Raw genomic sequence first — 22,221 nt, 5'->3', positions numbered from 1 at the left:
AATTTGAAGAAGACAAAGTGTAGCCAAATCTAGGTGAACTCAAATTCGAGGCAAGGCACAGTAATTGGGTGATATTAGTGGCAGCTGGTCAAATCACTATAGTCTGATGTGTCCTTTTGCACCAAAGGGACTGACTTGCTGGGTAGATTGGAATGCTATCTCAGATGGCCAGAGTTGTTCCTGTCCCCCATAAAGAGCTGGAGACCCATTCTTGCTCTGTTATATCCATAAGCCAGACCCACTGTGATGATCACTTTTTTCCTGTTAACATATCCTTCTTGGGCAGCCTGTAATTCACTTAAGCAGGCTTCAGATTCCACTGTTATAATAGTGTTCTGGCCAGGCCATTGTGATACTATACCCAAGGCACTGAATATAAGCCGTCCTAACCCAGCCACCTAACCCAGGATGCTTCTACAAAAGGATGCTCTAATTACTTAATTAACTTTTATTAAATTAGATTAAATTAGATTTTTCTTAATTTTATTCTCAGGTGGTAACTTTAGATTTAAGTTGCAGCTGGATGTCTCTCCTATGTACTTATAGCTGCCTTGTGGATATTCCTTTTAATGTAATCCTGTCTAATAACAGACTACAGCTCCCTTTTATTGAAAAAGAGAGAGAGAGATACAGACAGCAAGAGTTTGATTATTCAATGATTTTATGACGACAAAAAGTCTAGTTTTTTGAAAAAGGAATTGCTATCAATTGATAGCAGTGTTTCTCTAACATAATAAAAGTAGTCTTGGGTGAGGTTTATGGATATGTTTAACCATTTCATTTGTTGTCACTTGACAGAGTGAAAGGAGCCTCACTCAATTTATTCTGGAGTGGAATTCAGTTTAAAATGGATTGATTTAGGGGGGTTGGGGTGGTTCAGTTGGTTACATGCCTGACTCTTAATTTCAGCTCAGGTCACGATCTCACAATTTGAGCCCTGCATCAGGCTCTGCACTGAGAGCATGGAGCCTGCTTGGGATTCTCTTTGTGTCCCTCCTCTGCTCTCTCTCTCTCTCTCTCTCAATAAATAAATAAACTTAAAAAAAGAGTTTTTAAATGAACCAGTTTAAAACTTTGAACTGATAAAAGGAGGGTTAGTTCAAAGACGCTGCAAACCTAACAGAGGAAGATAAATAACGAAGATCAGAGCAGAAGTAAACAGTATAGAATCCAAAAAAAAAACTAGTTGAACAGATCAATGAAACTAAGAATTGGTTTTTTGAAAAAATAAAATTAGTAAACCTGTAGCCAGACTTCTCAAAAAGAAAAGAGAGAGGACCCAAATAGATAAAATCACGAATGAAAGTGATTTTATTACAACCAATCCCTCAGAAATACAAGCAATTATCAGGGAATACTATGAAAAATTATATGCCAACAAACTGGACAACCTGGAAGAAATGGACAAATTCCTAGATACCCCCACACTACCAAAACTCAAATGGGAAGAAACAGAAAATTTGAACAGACCCATAACTAGTGAAGAAACTGAATCAGGTATCAAAAAGCTCCCAACAAAGAAGAGTCCTGGACCAGATGGCTTCCCTGGGGAATTCTATCAGACATTTAAAACAGAGTTAATACCTATCCTTCTCAAGCTCTTCCAAAAAAATAGAAATGGAAGGAAAACTTCCAGACTCATTCTATGAAACCAGCATTGCTTTGATTCCCAAACCAGACAGAGACCCAACAAAAAAAGAGAACTACAGGCCAATATTCCGGTTGAACATGGATGCAAAAATTCTCAAAAAGATAATAGCTAATCGAATTCAACAGCATATAAAAAGAATTATTCACCATGATCAAGTGAGATTCATTCCTGGGCTGCAGGGAGTACAATATTCACAAATCTATCAATGTGATACATCACATTAATAGAAGAAAGGATAAGAACCATATGATCCTATCAATAGATGCAGAAAAGGCATTTGACAAAATACAGCATCTTTCTTAATAAAAACCCTCAAAAAGTCAGAAGAAACATACGTGAACATCATAAAAAGCCCTTTACAAAAAGCCCACATCTAATATCATCCTCGGTAGGGAATGTCCACTCTCACCACTGTTGTTTAACATAGTGCTGGAAGTCCTAGCATCAGTACTCAGACAACAAAAGGAAATAAAAGGCATCAAAATTGTCAAGGAAGAAGTCAAACTTTCACTTTCCACAGATGACATGACAATGTAAATGGAAAACCTGACAGACTCCACCAAAAGTCTACTAGAACTGATACATGAATTCAGCAAAGTCGCAGGGTACAAAATCAATGTACAGAAAATGGTTGCATTTTTATACATCAATAGTGAAGCAACAGAAAGAGAAATAAAGAAACTGATCCCATTTACAATTGCATGAAGAACCATAAAATACCTAGGAATAAACCTAACCAAAGATGTAAAAGATCTGTATGGTGAAAACTAGAAAACTTATGTAGGAAATTGAAGAAGACACAAAGGAATGGAAAAACATTCCATGCTCAAGTATTGGAAGAATAAATATTGCTAAAATGTCAGTACTACCCACAGCAATCTACACATTCAATGCAATCCCAATCAAAATTGCACCATCATTCTTCTCAAAGCTAGAACAAACAATCCTAAAATTTGTATGGAGCCACAAAATACCCACAATAGCCAAAATANAAATACCTAGGAATAAACCTAACCAAAGATGTAAAAGATCTGTATGGTGAAAACTAGAAAACTTATGTAGGAAATTGAAGAAGACACAAAGGAATGGAAAAACATTCCATGCTCAAGTATTGGAAGAATAAATATTGCTAAAATGTCAGTACTACCCACAGCAATCTACACATTCAATGCAATCCCAATCAAAATTGCACCATCATTCTTCTCAAAGCTAGAACAAACAATCCTAAAATTTGTATGGAGCCACAAAATACCCACAATAGCCAAAATAATATTGAAGAAGAAAACCAAAGCGGGAGGCATCACAATCCCAGACTTTAGCCTCTACTACAAAGATGTAATCATCAAGACAGTATGGTATTGGCACAAAAACAGACACATAGACCAATGGAATAGAATAGAGAACTCAGAACTGGACAACTAATCTTTGACAAAGCAGGAAAAAGTATCCAATGGGGAAAAAAAAAAAAAAGCAGTCTCTTTAACAGATGGTGCCAGGAGAACTGGACAGCAACATGCAGAAGAATGAAACCAGACCACTTACTTTCTTACCATACACAAAAATAAACTCAAAATGGATGAAAGACCTGAATGTGAGACAGGAAACCATCAAAACCCTGGAGGAGAAAGCAGGCAACAACCTCTTTGACCTCACCTGCAGCAATTTCTTACTCAACACATCTCCAAAGACAAGGGAATTAAAACCAAAAATGAACTATTGGGACCTCATCAAGATAAAAAAGCTTCTGCACTGCAAAGGAAACAGCAAGACTAAAAGGCAACCAATAGAATAGACTAGGAAAAGATATTTGCAAATGACATATCAGATAAAGGGCTGTATCCAAAATCTATAAAAAATTCACCAAACTCCACACCCAAAAAACAAATCATCCAGTGAGGAATTGGGCAGAAGACATAGACGCTTCTCCAAAGAGGACATCCAGATGGCCAACAGACACATGAAACAATGCTCAACGTCACTCATCATCAGGGAAATACAAATCAAAACCACACTGAGATACCACTTCATACTGGTCAGAGTGGCTAAAATGAACAAATTAGGAGACTATAGATGCTGGCGAGGATGTGGAGAAACAGGAACCCTCTTGTACTGTTGGTGGGAATGCAAACTGGTACAGTCCCTCTGGAAAACAGTGTGGAGTTTCCTCAAAAAATTAAAAATAGAACTCCCTTATGACCCAGTGATAGCACTGCTAGGAATTTACCTAAGGGATACAGGAGTGCTGATGCATAGGGGCACATGTACCCCAATGTTCACAGCAGCACTTTCAACAATAGCCAAATTATGGAAAGAGCCTAAATGTCTATCAACTGATGAATGGATAAAGAATATGTGGTTTAAATATATGATGGAATACTACTTGGCAATGAGAAAGAATGAAATCTTGCCATTTGCAACAATGTGGATGGAACTGGAGAGTATTATGCCGAGGGAAATAACTCAGTCAGAGAAAGACAGAAGGTGCCATATGTTTTCACTCATATGTGGATCTTGAAAACTTGGCAGAAGACCACGAGAGAGGGGAAGGGGAAAAATGGTTACAAGCAAAGGGAGGGAGTCAAACCAGAAGAGACTCTTAAATACAGAGAATAGACCAAAGGTTGATGGGGTTGGGAGAGAAGGGAAAGTGAGTGATGGGCATTGTGGAGGGCACTTGTTGAGATGAGCACTGGATGTTGTATGGAAGCCAATTTGACAATAAACTATGTTTTTAAAAAGGAGGGTTAGTTATGGGAATGTATAAATGACCCACCTTATGTGGTGATCTCACCTGTGTGAGTTGTAAGGTGACCAGATGTCGTCAGAAGAGCATGAGCCTTGGAGACAGACCTGGATTTTAATTCTGGATCCACCACTTCCTAATGTGAATTTCATAGGTTCCCAAAAGCTTGGTTGTCTAATGTGAAGAGTGGGCTGGAAACACCTAACTCACTTGGGTTATTGTGAAGGACAATGAAAGCCACAAACTGTCTAAAACAGTGTCAGGCAGGATGTCATGCAGTCAAAGAGTATCAGTTTCCTTGCATTTGCCCTAAAAGTGGCCTCATATCACAGAGAATGTCCTTTGAGGTGAGAAGTAGTATCCTGCAAGTAGTATCCTGTCCCATTGCAAACCTCTCTTTCAAAAGGTTAGAGGGTACAACGTCTTGAAATTCCAAGAGAATGTATGGTGATGCCATCCAAAATCCCAGAAGGAGTTCTTATGGTTCATGAAGGCAGTAGAGGGTAGAGGGAAAGACTCAAATACTGGTAAAAGGCTTCAAGGGGAAATAATATACTGTTGGTGGGGTTTATGTCATAAGTTACAAATGGGTCTGCTCTGCTGGGGACAATTTCCAACACAGTTCACCTGGACATTGTGCAGTTGGTAGACATACATTGTATCTTCTGGTGAGAATCAGTAACTGACTTACTGGACCAGAGGTTGAAATTTGCACCAAAGAGGAAAAAAACTGATCCCTTAAAAGATCTTGCATGTCCTTAAAATTTTTGCCAGAGAAATTTACCTGTGTTATTACTGATGAATATTCAGCTTGTTTCCAATTTTTTAGCAGTTTTGGGCAATACTGCCCTGAAAATTTTCGTACATTCTCCTGTTCCACATGCATGAGAGATTCTCCAGGAAAAAAAGGAAGTTTCCTAAACAGGATGCTGCAGTGAAATACAGGTGTGCCAAGATACATTAATCCCTTCCACCCAGGAGAATCTCAGCATGGCCTGAGGTGCAATACTCCCTAACAAGGGACTTTTATTCCTCATTTGCTGAAAATTCTTATCAAGAATGATTGCCACATTTTATCAGGTTTTTCCTCTGCACCTGTAAAGGTGCTTCACTGATCCTTTCTTGTATGTCTGTTTTCTATTTCATTAATCATCTGGCTATTCTTTGTTGTCTTCTGAAGATGTATACCTCACTCATTAATTTTTATGCATTTTTCTTTTCTACTGTGTATATAGAAGCCTCCAATTTCCCTCATTTAAGATGTTAACTATATCCCACAGAACCGTATCTACCATTTTTGTGACTGTTTTATCTCTAAATATTTGCTAGAGTCCATTCTGATTTTGTGTTCAATCCCTAAGCTTTTAAAGTATGTTTATAGATTTCCAAATGTATAGGGATTTTTATGTTTCTATTATTGATTTCAAACTCCATTGCATTTTGACCAGAAGCTATGATCAGTAAGATACCAATACTCTGAAATTTTTTGAACTTTCTTTTGGTTTAAATGGTGGCATATTTTAATATTCTTAATGAGCTTAAGAAGAACACACATTTCAGATCACTGCATCTTTCCAAAAGCTCATATCGGGCCACAAACCCACATGATTGCCATCTTAAGGTTCTGATGGTTATCTTTCAGGGTAATATTTTTTTCTCTTTCTTCTCAATGAAGACCTAAGGTTCTAGCAGGCATGTTTTCCTCTTCTGCGATGAGGGTCACCCTTTCACTGAAGGAGTAACCCTCTGGGGTACCAGCTTTAGGCAGAGGCCTCAGTGGTTCGGCCCCACACCTTGGGCAGTCTTTAGCTCCTATTTCCTGAATTCCATGGGGCATCCAGAGATAAACTCAGGGTCACTGTAGTTTGACAGATACTTCTGGAGGAAAGCTAGCTCTGTGCTTGCTGATCTCTTGGGATTCTCACTCACTTTATTTTGACATCTATAGTTTCACTAATTTTTGTGAGATGGTGGTTTATTTTAAAAGGTGTTCATGCTCCCTGGATGTGTTACAAAACAACATAATCAAGGTTATATAGTATGATACGTATATTTAAGAAGGGGAGACACACATACACATAGGAACATATAGGCGTTTATATGGGTGGCTGTATACCTTTTGTCTTGTATTTGCAAAAAGAAATATTGAAAGGACGAAAGAGAAACCAATACATTGTCACCTGAATATTTTATTGAGCTTTTTTTTTTTCTGGTGGTATTTTTCATTGAGAGAGTAAGTTCAGAGCATTTATTCCACCATAATATATTTATAAGTTCTGATTCCCTTTTTACCACATCTTATCTAGAGAATGGGTTCACCTACAGCTCCTACCAAATCTCCTTCATATCAGAGTCTCAATAATAGAAGTTATCTTTACCTTGAAGTTTCTTTCCAAGAAATGGTTGTGCCAGATACATTAGGGTTAATCTATACCATTGTGGAGATAAAGAACATCAACTGTTTCCATTGTGCTTAATAGCTCCAGCTACATTACTATGCATTTTTCTGGAGTACCTGTTTGTCTTTTTCATTCCATCTGTGCAGTTGGCTGTAATCTTTGGAGTTTCCCATCTGAGTCTCAACTACTCCTGATTCATGCTTATCATATCAGTTGGCCCTTCCTGTTTATTTTCCTCTATCTCTCTCTGTAGTTTGACGGCCAACCAGAAAGTGGAATAGACAGAAGTTTCCACCCTTAGAGGCTCATCTTCTCCACATCCAACCTCCTCATATTGCACCCCACCTTCCTAACCAGGGCCCCCACTGCCAGGACACTCTCAGCAGTGTAAAAATAAGCTTTCAAAAGAAGGTTCCTACCACTAGAAGCCACCCCCAGGCAATTTGGGTCCACTTACTGGGAAATAGAAGGGAACAAAAAAAGCCCTCATATCCATTTCCATGTATCAGTCATTGATGAAACAGATCAAACAGAGTTGCCTGAGAACTGAAAAGAGAGTCAGAGGGATGTGGCCTGATTGGTGTGGTTTCAGCTGGTAGGCACAGGGATGACACAGGGCATGACGCTGGGCAAAAGAGTCTGAGGATGTCAGGTCATAGGCACCCAGCCCCATAAGCTGGTATTCTGCGGGAAGACATATGTCCAGAAGATGACATGAAAATAATAAGATAGGAGCTTATTAAGTAAAATTTGAGTAAGGAAGGGTGCGTGGCTCCAAGGTGCAAGACAAACCCAAATATCAGTTAAGACCAGCAAATATTCTACTTCTCTATCCTGTGACTATGAATTTGCCAGAGGGAAGATGTACCTGGTCAAATAATCGTTGTTAAGATGCTTGAGATTCCACTAACGCATTTATTACTAGCAAAGACACGAATGATTCTCCTGCTTTGTTCTGCATCCCATACTACTGCCCTGTGGCTTTATATGTCATGGTGGGTCCAGAAGAGCAGCGTGGTGATTTTTCTCCACATGTCGCCATCTTTCTTTTTCTTTTGATTTCTCTAGAATGATGAACCAAACATTTTACTCACCAAACATTCATTGAATTCCTGCTATATGCAGGCCTTGCTAGTGGACTTAGAAATGAAATAGTCTTTGACATTTAATCATTCATTCAACTATTAATTCCTTCAAAAGTATATACTATTATGTGTAAGAAGTATTAAGAGAGGTTAAAAGCATTGGCTCTGGGGTCTTCATTGTCAGGCCTCACGTTCTGGCTTGGCCACTTTTTGACCCTGGAAAAGTTACTAAAATTCTCTAAGGCTAATTTCTTCATCTATAAAACCAGAAAAATAATGGTAGCTGCCTCAGGGTAGTTGTAACCCTTAAATAATATTTTGCTTGTGAAGCCCCTGACCTATACATGGTAGAGACTAAATAGGTGTAATCCAGAATATATAATATTTTCAAAATGTTAAAATTTATTGACAGAGAACAGATCCAGAGTTGGCAAGGGATCAAGGTCAGGGAATGGTGTGACTCTAAGGGGGTAGCATTAGGGACTTTCTTTGTGGTAATGGAACTCTTCTGAATCCTGACTGTGGTAGAGGTTCCAGAAATATGTCCATGTGGCACAACTTCATGGCATAATATACCCTTCAAATAATGAGTGGCTGTAAAAACTGGTGAAATCTGAATAGGTCTATAGGTCTATAGTTTCATTAATAGTATTGGGCCAATGTCAGTTTTCTGGTTTGAAAATGTACCATACTTGTGTAAGATGTTATCCTTGGGGAAAGCTGGGTGAAGGATACACAGGGACTCTCTGTATTATTTTTCAACTTCTTGCGAGTCTTTGATGATTTCAAAATAAAGAGCCAAGAAATAAACATAGAACGTGCCAAGGGAGATGTGAGGATGCAACTGAGAGGAAATCAACTGGTCCTTGCTCTCATCAAGTTCACATCCCACTGGGAAGAGAAACCAGGAATTACACAGTCACTTATTTCATCACGATTATGCCCAGCATTATGAAGGAAAAACATAACGTGCTAAGAGAGCACATACAAGAAGAAGGGACAACTTAGGGGAGGCTTCTTGGAGACTTTGCTATTTCGGATCCCTTCCGCATGGTAAGGATGAGCTGCTATGAGTGCTGGGAGCATTCCTGGAAAATGGAGCAGCAGATGAGGGGTCTGGAGGGTAGACAGAGCCTTCGGCAGCTTAGAGGGGCCAGCAAACGAGAGGACATGTAAGAGGTAGTTAAACGGGCTAATATTTTAAGCAGAGGCCTGAAGTGGGTCAGGGAAAAAAGTAATTGCTTTTGACGAGAAATCGTAGGGTTTTTTAGGTGGTGGGGACGGCTGCACAACTGATATCTAACACTTGATAGAGCTTGGAGTTTGAAAAAAAAATGCAATGAATTTCAAGCTGCTATTACAAAAAGCACAGAGGAATGGATACTTGGAAGCGTGTGGTAAGTTTGGGAAACTATACATACTCTGTTGACTGGGTTCCTAGAAGAAGCTGGAAGGGGACTGGAAAGAGAATTTGGGGCCAGATCACAAAGGGAGTTTTGATTTTATTCTGCGAGCAAGGGGGAGCCATTGGAAGTTTTAAACTGAGAAGTTCTTAAATGTTTTTAGTAAGATAACTCTGAGGCCAAGATAAAGCATGGATAGAATTTAAAGAAAACTGATGCCAGTGGCTCTAGCCAAGGGGCTACGGCAATAGTCCAGGGCAGGGACAGCGTGGCCTGGAACTGGGGTAAAGGCAGTGGGCAATGGGAGCAGGGGTGACAGAGGAGCCTTTGTGAAAGTCAGCTCCAAAGTCAACGGTGACCTTGGATCTAGGAGCTTCACTTCTAGTAATTTATTCCTCTGAGGTCCTCATGATGTAGGTGCATAAAAACATACACGTCACATACTATTGCAGCATTATCGGAAATTGTACCAATCAGAAAGAATATACATATCCATTAGAGAGTGCTTAAGTAAATTATAGTGCATAATCATACAGTGTGGTATTAATGAATTGCTTAAGAAAACTGGGGGGGCGCCTGGGTGGCTTAGTCGGTTAAGCGTCCGACTTTCGCTTAGGTCATGATCTCGCGGTTCGTGGGTTCGAGCCCCGCGTCGGGCTCTGTGCTGACTGCCAGCTCAGAGCCTGGAGCCTGTTTCAGAGTCTGTGACTCCCTCTCTCTCTGACCCTCCCCTGCTCAGACTGTCTCTCTCTCTCCCCTAGAAATAAATAAAACATTAAAAAATTAAAAAAAAAACATTCTTAAATTAAAAAATTGCAGAAGATAGGAGCGCCTGGGTGGCTCAGCTGCTTAAGCATCTGACTCTTGGTTTCAGCTCAGGTCATGACCTCATGGTTTGTGAGATCAAGCCCCACACTGGGCTCTGTGCTGACAGAGCAGAGCCTGCTTGGAATTCTCTCTCTCCCTCTCTGACTTTTTTTAAAAATGCAGAAGACTAATTAAAGTATGGTCTAACTTTCTAAAATAATGAATGGAATGCACTTTACATGCATAGGAAAAGGCCTTTTAAGGGTGTATGTATCCTTTTGACAATGACTATCTCTTCAGGACGAGATTACAAATAATTTTCACTTTTTACATATTTCTTTATGGTGATGTATTACGAATGTTTTTATGCTTGTATATGTCTGTTGTGCTTATCCATGCATGGCATGCTCTTAGATTGGGCTTCCTGTGAAGAGGCTCAGGGATGGATGCAGATGGATGGATGCAGATTCTTGGGAGAAATACCTGTTCTGAAGTGAGGAAGACAGTAGCAGGGAGAAGGGGAAGATGGCCCACACCGCATTTGTGACATGCATCCTGGGACCTTTAGAGTTGGGATCACGTTTCGGAGTTGCCCTGAATGGAGGCAGAGGGGCTGGGAGGGGGTTTCCTTGCATCATCAGTCACTGGATTCAGACTTTCCCTGGGGAAGGGGCCTGACTTCGCACAAGGCAGTTCCCAATGAGGGGAATTCACGGTGGCCAAAAACCAGCATTCTCAGCATCTGGGGGATGGACGCACGGACTCTGAAGAGGGGATCATGGAGAAGCACTACAGCATCCACCACAGTAACCTGACATGAGCCTGAAAGCTGTTCTCTGACTTTGCAGACCTTGTGAATGACGGCACTCAGCTTTCATGAATACAGAGATGAAGGGCAAAACATGGTGATCTCCGTGTACCACACAGTTCACTGAAATGAAATGTTTTTGATTTTTAAAAAAATCTTAGCAGTTCAGAATACAGAGCAATATATTTAGCCTGACGAAGGGCACTTTCTCCAGCCAGTGCCCTTTCACTGAGGCTCTGGCCCCTCTGGGGGGCAAGGCTGGCAAGTGTGGGCCTGCTCCGCCAGTCCTCGTGGGCCCAAGGCCCAGCTTGTCCATGGCCGTGGCCACCATGCACGGAGCTCTCTGATTCCAGGATGGGCATTTGCCCCCAGGGCAGACCCAGTTTCTGTGTTTGCTACTGTTCTGGTTTCTTCCCTGTTCTGATCTTGTCTGTATGGGTCTTTAAAAATTTTTTTTTCCTCCCAGTGACTTCCCTTCCTTTCTTGTCTGCTCAGCAATACATTTGAAGGTATATTTGTTGTAATTTATTTAGCACCTAGTGTGTCCCGGTGGGAGGGTCTTTCAATGTATCTGGTCCATGGTACTGCAGAAAGCTAACCTCCTACCGTCTTTACCAAAGGGCAGGTTTTCCTTTTACTGCTTATAATGTGACTTTCAGTTTTATGTGGTTTTATGTTTTTATATTTAGTTCTTTTTTAATGTTTTTATTTTTTTATTTTTGAGAGAGAGAGAGAGCGCGCGTGAGCAGGGGAGGGTCAGAGAGAGAGGGAGACACAGAATCCGAAGACAGGCTCCAGGCTCTGAGCTAGCTGTCAGCACATAGCCCGACGAGGGGCTTGAACCCATGAACTGTGAGATCATGACCTGAGCCAATGTCGGACGCTCAACCGACTGAGCCACCCACACGCCCCTTATATTATATTTAGCTCTTAAGCTCTCCCCTCTTCTCTTGCTCTGTCTTCTTTATTTAATCTCAGATTTTCATCGTTGACCTCTTTCCTTTAAGGAGAATTATTTGATTGTTAATTGATAATTTTTCTGGTTTGTCTTGTTCAGTTGCCTTTTGGGGGGAGGCCAGAGTCCACTTTCTCTCTCTCTCTGTCTCTCCCTTTTGTGGTATTTATGAATACATTCCATGTTATTTCTTTTCTTATGATTGCTCATCCTTAAATGGGTGTGTTCTCTTGGAGCCAGCTATTTGCTAAAGGATAGAACTGGAGACGGACTAGGGAACTGAGCCTGGGCAGCTTGAATTTCTGCCTATTTTCCACCACTACCTCCTCTGGAAAGTGGCTCCTTTCTGGGCCACACTCCTCTCTCTCTCCTTGACTCATTTTCATCACAACCATTTTATATGGTGATGGGAAGCTTTGTGTTCATCAGGTGAGCAGGCAGCCTGGCTACCACAGACCCCCTCTTGTTTACCCTAACATCCCCACCTCCCACCTCTTGCAGAGATGACATGCTGGCCCGTTTCCACATTTAGCATCATCACTTCCGACACCTGAAGCCAAGCAGGGATCAGAACGTTTCCGCGGTGCTCCCATGCATCTCAGACCTCCTGTGCCCAGCAAGAGTCATTCAGTGTCCCTTAGAGTATGCCGGCTGTAGCGATCTCTCTGTTCTGTTCACTCGACCAGAGAACCTTGGATCTTGTTTCTTCCATCAGAGTCTTGTCTTGTCCTGACTCAGTTTTCCTAATACTTCACAGCCTGTTGAAAAGAGTGATATTTGGATTATAGGTGTTTCCTACTGCATGGGTTTCACTTTGTTTCCCATTCTCCTTGTGATTGGTTGATTTGGAGAATGAGAGCCTTTAGTGCTTCCATCATGATCCAGAAGTCCAGAGGATTATTTCAGGGTGATAGGAGACTTACACAGGTGAAAGAGAGGCTGGCAGGTAAAGTCTGAGAAGAGATGGGCTGGAAGAATGACCCTGGAAAAAAAGGGCTTCTCTTCCTCACAGACAAAAAAAAATATGGAGAATATAAAAAAGGAATTTTAGGTCACCAGGAAGCAAATCGAAGGCTTAAAAGAGTACTTGCCCCTATGGGAGATGTGGAGCCTGACAGACAGACAGGAAGCAGCAACACATCTTTATTCACTTAGTCCCGAAGTTTTATCACAAACATGCTATGTGTGAGGCAGTGGGGAAACTGCACCGAGCAAGACAGACAGGTTCCTGTTTTTTGACACTTCACCTCCTCGTAAAAGAGCCAGACAACCAACAGGTGAACAATGACAACAGCTTACTTTCTCTCAGGGTCTGTGGTGGAAAATAACAGGGCGATGGAGTCAATGGCAAGGTCTCCCCCAAGACCTGAAGGGACAGAGAATCTAGCCAGGTGAAAATAGGGTAAGAGGATTCTTGGCATTAAGAGCAGGAAATGCAGAGACCCCGAGGCAGGAAAGAGCTTAAGAGTTTTAGGAACAAATTGCCACTTGGAGCTTCGGGAGCAAGAGAGAATGGGGTACAAGCTGAAGTCAGAGAGAAAAGCGGCCATCAAATCACATGGGCACTATGAGAGTTGGGTTTTTATTCTCACATTATTTACCCAGTCAGAAGAGATCATTAAGGACCTAAATGTAGGTAAATATGGATAAATTGTAAGTTATAGTTGAAGGCTGTGGAAAAAAGGCAGTGATGCGTGTTTTAGGAACGCTCTAAATGTAGATTCTGGTTTTAAGGTAATATGAGCATAATGCACAGAGTAAAAAATGTAATGGTGCTCATAGCCTCATAATTACAAGTAGAGGTATGTGGATCACACTTCCAGGAATGGATACTGGAGACTAACTGTACCCTGGAACAGAAGATACTTTAGCATTCCAGAGGCATCCGTGCTTCTCTGGGCATTGCTGAATTTGAGGGTAGGGTTGAGGGAAGTCAGCCAAGAAAACACATAAGGACTCAGAATCTTCTAGGCCTGGAGGGTGGGAAGACAGGGCCTTGTCCAAATTAGACCGTCTCTCTCTGCATGGGGGCCATCAGAGACAAGGCCAGCTAGCATGCAGAACACACAGTTTATTCTCATGTTTTGTGTGTTTGGAAGAAGAAATCACAACTGGAAACATGTCTACATATTACCTTGCAGCAAGTATTATTCTGGAAAAACGTGATGGGAGAGCAAATCATGACAAGGAAATCTGGAGGCAAAGTAATAGAGCCCAAAACAGAATTAAAATTTTTTCCCAATTGATATTTAGTAAAGTCTGAGTACTAATAGATTAGATTTTAAAGGAAAAACACTTTCCTAGGATCCTGTCGTGTGGAAGCTGGAGACTTGAAAGATGTATTCATGTATTTATTCCTTCCTTCCTTCAATAGTGGATGTTTGAGATCATGCTAGAGGCCTCTACAGACCAATCTGTAGATAAGTGACTTTCCTCTTTGGCCTGCCTCATGGTCAATTTCTCTGCAACAGCCTTTGTGCTCTAATCGGTTTTACTGAACTCCCAAGAATTTCCCACTGATCAGTAAGGCTTCTTCTTAGAAGTGGACTAAAGCTGATTAGCTTCAGCTTCTACTGATATTGTGTAAGAGACTCCTTACAGAAGGAGGCAAAGTGTGAATCCAGTTTTCTTTCACATTCAGTTTTGATTGTTCCAGGGTTTCAAACGAGTCCTCAACGACTATCTGTAACACAAGTATTTGTCTGGGAAACTTGAAGGACTGGAAAGTGACCGAGCTCCTTCCACTCTCAGTTCAAGTACAGTATTCTGGTCCTGGCAGCGGGGAAGCAGCAGGTGCACACTGAGGAGTTGGCCACAACAGTGGAATGTTTCAGTAGCACTTAGCCTGTCCAAGAGAACCTATTTTTGTTTCGTATTCATGCCCCGGTAGTAGAGTTCAAACTTATTTTGGGTTTGCTGATGACCATACTGTCAAGAGGATAACAGTGCATGGGGCCAAGAAGCTACCATCTGTGCCATGCTTACATCTGAAGAATTATTTAGAAGGCTGACTGCTCAGTTAGCTGGGCCTCTTGACCTTCTAGTGTTACGTTAAGAAAGGTGACTAATACTTTCTTGAAAGTCACTTCACTTTTAATAATCCATGCAATTCCCTTAATATATAAAGGATTGATCCAATTGCACTGGTAAGTATTGACCACATGATGCTTTCCACGTGGTAGGGATACCACGAATGAACATTTATGGGGAATAAAAAGGAGCTCTCAGCAGTGGTGTGCTAGTAAGTAATTAACAACTGGCTCTCCAGGGGAAAAACATCTGATTTGTAGCATTTCACTGATTTCCATGGCGGAATATGAAGAACAGCTTTATAAATTCAAAATCTTAGGTGAGATGGGAAAATTCCACAAAAGGCAAAAATGACTAAGACTAACTCAAGAGAAACCAGAGAGCCTGAAAACTCTCTATCTATTAAAGAAATTGAATTCACAGTTAAATCTTCTCACAAGAAAACTTTATAAAGTCCAGAAAGCTTACCTAGAGAAGCATATCAAATAGATAAGGGAGACAGAATATTAATCTTGCACACGGTCTCTCAGAAAATAGAGGAGGGAGCTTTTGCCACTTTGTTTTTTGAAGCCACCCTTGTCCTGGCACCAAAATTAGAAAAAGACATTATGAGGACCACCCAGGGGGCTCAGTTGGTTAAGCGTCCGACTCTCGATTTCAGCTCAGGTCTTGATCTCACAGTTGTGAGATTGAGCCCCACATCCGGCTCCACACTGACAGTGCGGTGCCTGCCTGGGATTCCCTCTCTCCTTCTCTGCCCCTCCCCTGCTCATGCTCTCTCTCTCAAAAATAAATAAGTAAACTTAAAAACAAAGAGACATTGAGAGAAAATAAACCTAACCACAGGTTGATATACTTAATAAAGACGAGAAGATTCTTCACAAAATGTCAGCAAGTCAAATCCAGCAATATATAAAAATGATAATACATAATGACCAGCATTAAAAATCTATAGAATTTGGGGCACCTGGGTGGCTTAGTCAGTTAAGCATCTGACTTCAGCTCAGGTCATGATCTCAGAGTTTGTGCTTTTGAGTCCCGTGTCAGGCTCTGTGCTGACAGCTCAGAGCCTGGAGGCTGCTTTGGACTCTGTGTCTCCCTCTCTCTCAGCTCCTCACCTGTTTTCTCAATCTCTCTCTCTCTCAAAAATAAGTAAACATTAAAAGAATCTATATAATTCATCATATCAACAGAATAAAGGAGAACTATCTGATCACCTGAGGAGATACAGCAAAGTTATCTGAAAAAAAGCAGTACTTGCTCATTACGTACATGAATGAAGGATGGGAGAGATTTTCCTCAACATGGTAAAAGGCATCTAAGAAAAACCTGCAGCTAACAGCACACTTACATGTTGAAAGACTGGACACTTTCCTAAGATAGGGAAGAAATCAAGGGTGCTCACTGCACATCACTTTAGGTAACATTGTGACGAAGGTTGTAGGTAGTGCAGTAAGAAGAGAAAAAGAAGTAAAAGGCATGCACATTGTAAAGGAAGAAGAAGAAATGCTGTCTTTATTTGCAGATCATATACATATAAAAATCTAGAATAAGTTATGAAAGAACTACTCAAACCATTGAATTTAGCGAAGAGAAGATACGGTATCCATATACAAAAGTCATTTGTACCTTTTATGTACTAGCAACAAAGAATGTAAAAACAAATTTAACACTATAATAACATAAAACCACATGAAACGCTTAGTGATAAATTAAAAAATATGTACAAGATCCTTTTCACTGAGAACTACAAACTGAGAAATCAAAGATCTAAATAAATGGAGATGTAAATTATGTTCCCGGGACAGAAGACTCAATATTGTTAGGATGTCATTCCTCCCCAAATTGAACATATTGATTCAGTACAGTCGTAATCAGAATTCTAGGAGGATATTTTTGTAGAAATTAGCAAGCTGGATTCCAAAATTTAAATGGAAATGCAAAGGACTGAAAATAGCCAAAACAATTTGGAAAAGAAGAGTGGAAGCATATGGTAAGCAGAATTCTAAGATGGTCCCAAGATTGCATCGCCTGTGGAGCAAGTGTGTAATCCCCTCCCCCTGAGTGTGGGAGAGCACCTGTGAATGTGATGAGATGTGTCGTCAGGTGACATTATATGGCAGAGGTGAAGGGATATCCACGTATGGCTCTTTCCAGGATTAGAATGGCTTCATGCTTATACGTGGACTCCAGACCAAATGTAAAACTCGTTCTCCCCCTTCAGAAACAGATACGTCTTAACCACCTCTCAGGTCAGGGGCTTTCCACATTTACTGTGCAGCCAGTCCTCCAGATCAGACCCAGGAAGGAGTCCCACACAGGCCCTGAGGCATACTTTTGTCTTTTGGGGGAAAGAAATCCTAGGATCATGTCTTCCCAAGTCTAGAAAAGAAGGGTGGAGGCTCTGGCTAGACCAGCCACGTGGTTCGGTGACTGCCTCACTCCATGATGGAGGAGGAGAATCAAGGTGGCTGGAGTAGTGTCCAAACCAGACTTTAATGTGGATATGAATGACACCAGGATCTTATTAAGATGCAGAATCAGAACATATCAGGACAGGACCTGGCATCTCATGTATCTAACAAGCTCTTGGGTAACATGGGGGCTGCTGACCCACAGGGACCGCATTTTGAGTAGCAGTGCTCCTTGAGTAGCAATCTCAGGGCTTAGGTCAAAGCATTCGGTGCATTTGAAGTGTACAGTGGAATGAAGAAACCAAAGTTGTGAATAATTTAAAAATTACTCATTGTACTTGGAAAGATCATAATGATAGTTACCGTTAATGGTTTGAGTTTTGTTTTTTCTATTCCATCTTGTGCATTTATCAACTAAGTGAAAATAATTGACCCAAAAGGATAAATAAGTAGGGACCCCAATCTGGTAATGAAACTGTGTGTTATCTATGGTTGCCTATTATCTTTCAATGTATTTTATGAAGCAAGAAATGTTCATTACATCTTAGGTTTTAAGGGTGAACTTTTTTTCAGGCTACTATTACCCATGTTGTAACTGACATACTTGGAAAAGAACTTTGGAATCTTTCTGATTACTAGCTTGTGGTATAACCACTGAGAGTTTTACGAAATGTGGCATTAAAATATTTACTACTTTTATTAATAAAATATGGGGTAGAGATGACTTATAAGAAATGAGATAAAAATGTTTCTTTTAATATTTATCTGTGTGTTATCACGCTGTAGCGTTTATTATGAGATGTAACTCTGCAGAGATTTTGAGCTCTCCCTCTCGGATAGTTCCCTTTCCCATGCTACATTTATTGACTGTGTACCAAAGCATTTGTGTTTTCTTTAAAATTCTAAGTTGAAGGTTAAGACCTTGGACCATTCATTTCTTTATTTAATCTGAACTTCTCTCACCATTAATTTGAAGAAAGATGAGAGAACAAATTGAGTACTCTACTCTCTTTTGATGTCTATGTTGCTGATGGGTCAAAGTAAATCTCAGGAACCCAAATGAACATGTAAGTTATCACAAGAGAATTAGGAATTCCTAATTCTTGTGTCCCATACTCTCTGCTCTGAGTGCAGCCAAGGCCCCTGCTTAGGCTATATAAATTCATACATTTGCAGGAAATGTGACTTTGAGACATTTTATATAGCAGTGATTTTAATGCTGCTAGTGGTGAAATGGAAACCTGAGAATGTGAAGATTAATTTAAACCACATGATGGGTTCAAGGAAAATACACTACAGTTTCTTGAATGTGTGCTGACTCTGTACAGTGGGGAATGGGATCCAAAAAACCACCAGTGAACTTTTAAACCCTCTTGAGAAGATTCAAACCAACGCAATTAGCCCTAGAAAGGAGCTGTTCCAGATGACAGACAGACGATTTATCTCTCCCTCTAAAATAGATCCCTTTGCCTGAGTGAGCACAATAGGGAGATCAAGGAAGGAAGAAGGACCCCGCGTGTTACCACTAATAGAATGAAGTTAGAACTCTCTTTCTAGTCATTAGCTGGTTTGCTGATTCGTCTTTCACTGTAGATTACAGTTCTGTTGGGTTCTTTGAACAATGGATAAACAACAAATTGTATGTTGTGGATTTAAAATAAAGGATTTCTTTTCCCTTCCAGTTCGTTGTAGCGGTGTTCTGGACCATTTATGCCTATGACAGAGAGATGATTTATCCAAAGTTGCTTGATAATTTTATCCCAGGGTGGCTGAATCACGGAATGGTGAGTGGACTCAAATAATTTCCTTTCATAAAAAAAAATCTAGTAGAGAGCTATTTTCTAATTTAGGCTTTCCATAGAATCTACGTTGGGGATTATGGGAGATTATAATTAGATACTAATACTGAATGTGAATGAAAAAAAGCTTCCCATGAAATTGAGTCACTATTAAAACTATGTAGTGGATTAACCCACAGTTTTATAAGTTGTTGGTGTTGTTGGATAATACAACTAGCTCATTCCAGGATAAATTTAATTTCTGTGCCATTCAAAGACTTATCCCTATTGGAGTCTGAGGATCTTTTCCAACCGATACAACTGTCGAGGCCCGTTGTTCCTCTACCTCACGTCAGTGGGGTCGTGTTGGAAGTAACAGTTCTCCTTGAAGAATTTCCCCGGGAGAAGCAACAAGACAATGACTTTCCCTGGGACACCTGCCGTGGGCCTGGAGGCGGCTTTAGTGATGGGCGCCACCGTGTCAGGCTGTCCCCATTGGAGTGTGTTTGTTTGTTTGGGGCTGCAACGTCTTTTCCTTCTTTTCAGTCTGATTCTTTCTGACGCTTTAGCCATAGTGTTGTCTTCACACGTTTCAAATCAAATCTTTTGGATGGTTTGTACATCACCTTGCAAGATTTGAGGATATCTTTTCTGCAGAGACATTTTGTCGTTGTCTTCCCTTTCTGCTTCTGGAATTGAGCGGTTTTGTTATTAACTAAGAAGCCTGCGTTTTTTGGTTGCAGCAATTTTTAGAATATGTCACTGGGTGCTCCTGGTGAAAAGGGCAACCCATCACAGAAATTATAGGGGAACGAGGAGTTAGAAATCACACGTCATAGGTTCAAAATAACAGTTTCCCTTCTGCCCCCAATTTTGGTATATTTTGAGAAAAATGGTGTGTACTAACAAACAAACATTACTGAGGGACTTTGATTAATCCTTTCCTAAGACAACTCATCACAAGTGGCACATCTCAGAAAACTGGCATTTTCTTTGAGTCCAATTAGAGCCACACTGTTGAAGGATTAACATGGCACCTCTCGTTCAGTTCCGAACGAATAAGCTGGGTCTTGTCAGCTTCATTTAACCATCTAATGGGCTTGATGTGGTTACTCCATGCCTCTCCCAACTTTTGACTTTTCTTGAATGTGTAAAGCCTTTTCGTAATCCCATGTCTTCGCAGTCCTCTGCCCCAAATGCCCTTTCCTTTCTTTCCTGGGGGACGCCTCCTCATCCTGCTAGCTCCTGTAACGTCTCTCAGAAGCCTGTCCTCTCCCCGCCATGCCAGGTTACCTCCCCCGTCAGTTACCCTTGCAAAGGACCTCCAGGTCTCCATTAGGCATGTCTGTCTTCCCCTCGCTAGGTGTTCCGTCCTGGTGTAAACAGCAACCTCCAGCCCTGAGCACTCTGCCCACCCACCCGGCTTGTAGTAGGATCAAGGTATGTTTGACTGATGAGTGAATTCAGTATACAGTTGTCCTCTTCCTTATCCAAGAGAGATCCATTCCAAGATCCCCAGAAGCCATACTAGTTTCTTTCCGATACATACATACCTATGATAAAGCTTAACTTATAAGTTAGGCACAGTAAGAAATTAACAATAACAACAGAAGAGAACATATAACAGTTTATAGTAATAAAACTTGTGAATGCTATTTCTCTCTTTGAAATACCCTACTGTTCGGTACTCACCCTTCTTGTGAAGATGTGAGAGGATAAAATGCCCACATGATGAGATGACCTGAGGCGAATGATGCAGGCACTGTGATGTAGCGTTAGGCTACTGTTGATCTTCTAGCATCTGCTTCCGGGCTATGGTTTCCCTGGATAACTGAAACTGCAGAAGGCAAAACCATGGATAAGGGTATGGCGGGCTGCTGTAGTCAGTTTCCATAATTGTTTGCCAGTCAATAATGATAGCTATTATTTTTTGAGAACCTATCATGTGCTAGGTATTCTACTGTGGTTATATCATTTAATTTTCGTGGTGGTGCTATGAACAAGAAATTGTTATCCCTTTCAGAAATGAAGAAACTGAGGCTCAAAGTTTCTGACACAAGAAAGGCCTTAACTGAGACCAGTGGCTGCATGCTGTGCTATAGAAGTACAGTCCTTAACTATCAGGCCTATTGTCTACACCCCTCAGATGCACAATATTACCTTTAGGCCGGAGATTAAATCACAACCTTTGCAGATTCAAGTGCTAGTTCATGTTTCAAACGAATAGTTCCGAAGTACTGATGCAGTCATTAGAGGTATAACTTAACTCTCATAATTTCCCCTTGTCTCACTTTGATGGGTTATAATTCTCACTCTTGGAGACAAACAGTACTTAGAAATTCAAGGACAATTTGAGTGATATGAATATTTCAGAAACAGAAAAGATAAATAACATGTCAAATCCTGTAAGATAATAGGAGCTTCATAGATTTTGTCCTTTAGTAGGGATGAATGACCATTTCTTTGGTTTTCTTCATGTTCCAGTTCATGGTCTCAAACTTACTAACAAAGAAGTTGCCTATGGGGGCTGAGGAATATTTTGCAATAATAATTTACATTGCTCTAAATTTGTGTATATGTAACTTTAAATAGGATACTGATTCTTTAGATTGGCTATTAAAATATAAATATAAACAGTAGGAATTATGAATAATTTAATTTTTTAAAAAAATTTAACATTTTTATTTATTATTGAGAGACAGAGAGAGACAGAACATGAGCATGGGAGGGGCAGAGAGAGAGGGAGACACAGGATCTGAAGGAGGCTTCAGGTTCTCAGCGGTCAGCACAGAGCCCAATGCTGGGCTGGAACTCACAAACCATGAGATGATGACCTGAGCTAAAGTCGGACGCCTAAGCGACTGAGCCACTGAGGTGCCCCAAATTTTTATAAAAATGTGAAAAAAATTTATGAAAAACCAAAAAATCAAATAAGCATTTTCAATTTTATTTAAATTTTATTTACAAATTTAACAATAATTATCATTTGTAGTTTTATTTTAGTAAGTAATTTTGAATATTTTATTTTTAAAATAATTCAATTAAAAATTTTTACATTCATTTGAATGTTCATATTTTGATAAAAACATTCAAATTGTGTGTACTTGGATTATAATTACATTGTTTTTCATTAATGCCTTACATTAAT

General features: G+C 40.4%; 1 protein-coding gene across 8 annotated transcripts in view; it reads left to right on the top strand.

Moving 5' to 3' along the window:
- The window catches only part of AIG1 (androgen induced 1), a 241,628-nt gene that overhangs the window by 67,748 nt on the left and 151,659 nt on the right, over positions 1 to 22,221 (top strand). For 6 of the 8 annotated variants that reach the window (XM_077776001.1, XM_077775997.1, XM_077775999.1 and 3 more), the window contains exon 3: positions 18,978 to 19,079. The exons of 1 other annotated variant lie outside the window; for it this stretch is intronic. In XM_077776001.1, coding sequence (XP_077632127.1) covers positions 18,978 to 19,079 — 102 coding nt within the window. Of the gene's footprint in view, positions 1 to 18,977; positions 19,080 to 20,436; positions 20,514 to 22,221 lie in introns of all 8 variants that reach the window. One more of the 8 variants, XM_077776004.1, reaches the window with a different exon arrangement.

This window comes from Crocuta crocuta, unplaced genomic scaffold (assembly GCF_008692635.1).
Source record: "Crocuta crocuta isolate KB4526 unplaced genomic scaffold, BGI_CrCroc_1.0 scaffold25, whole genome shotgun sequence".
NCBI lineage: Eukaryota > Metazoa > Chordata > Mammalia > Carnivora > Hyaenidae > Crocuta > Crocuta crocuta.
Note: the sequence above shows the minus strand (reverse complement) of the source record. Positions and strands in the feature narration are given on the sequence as shown.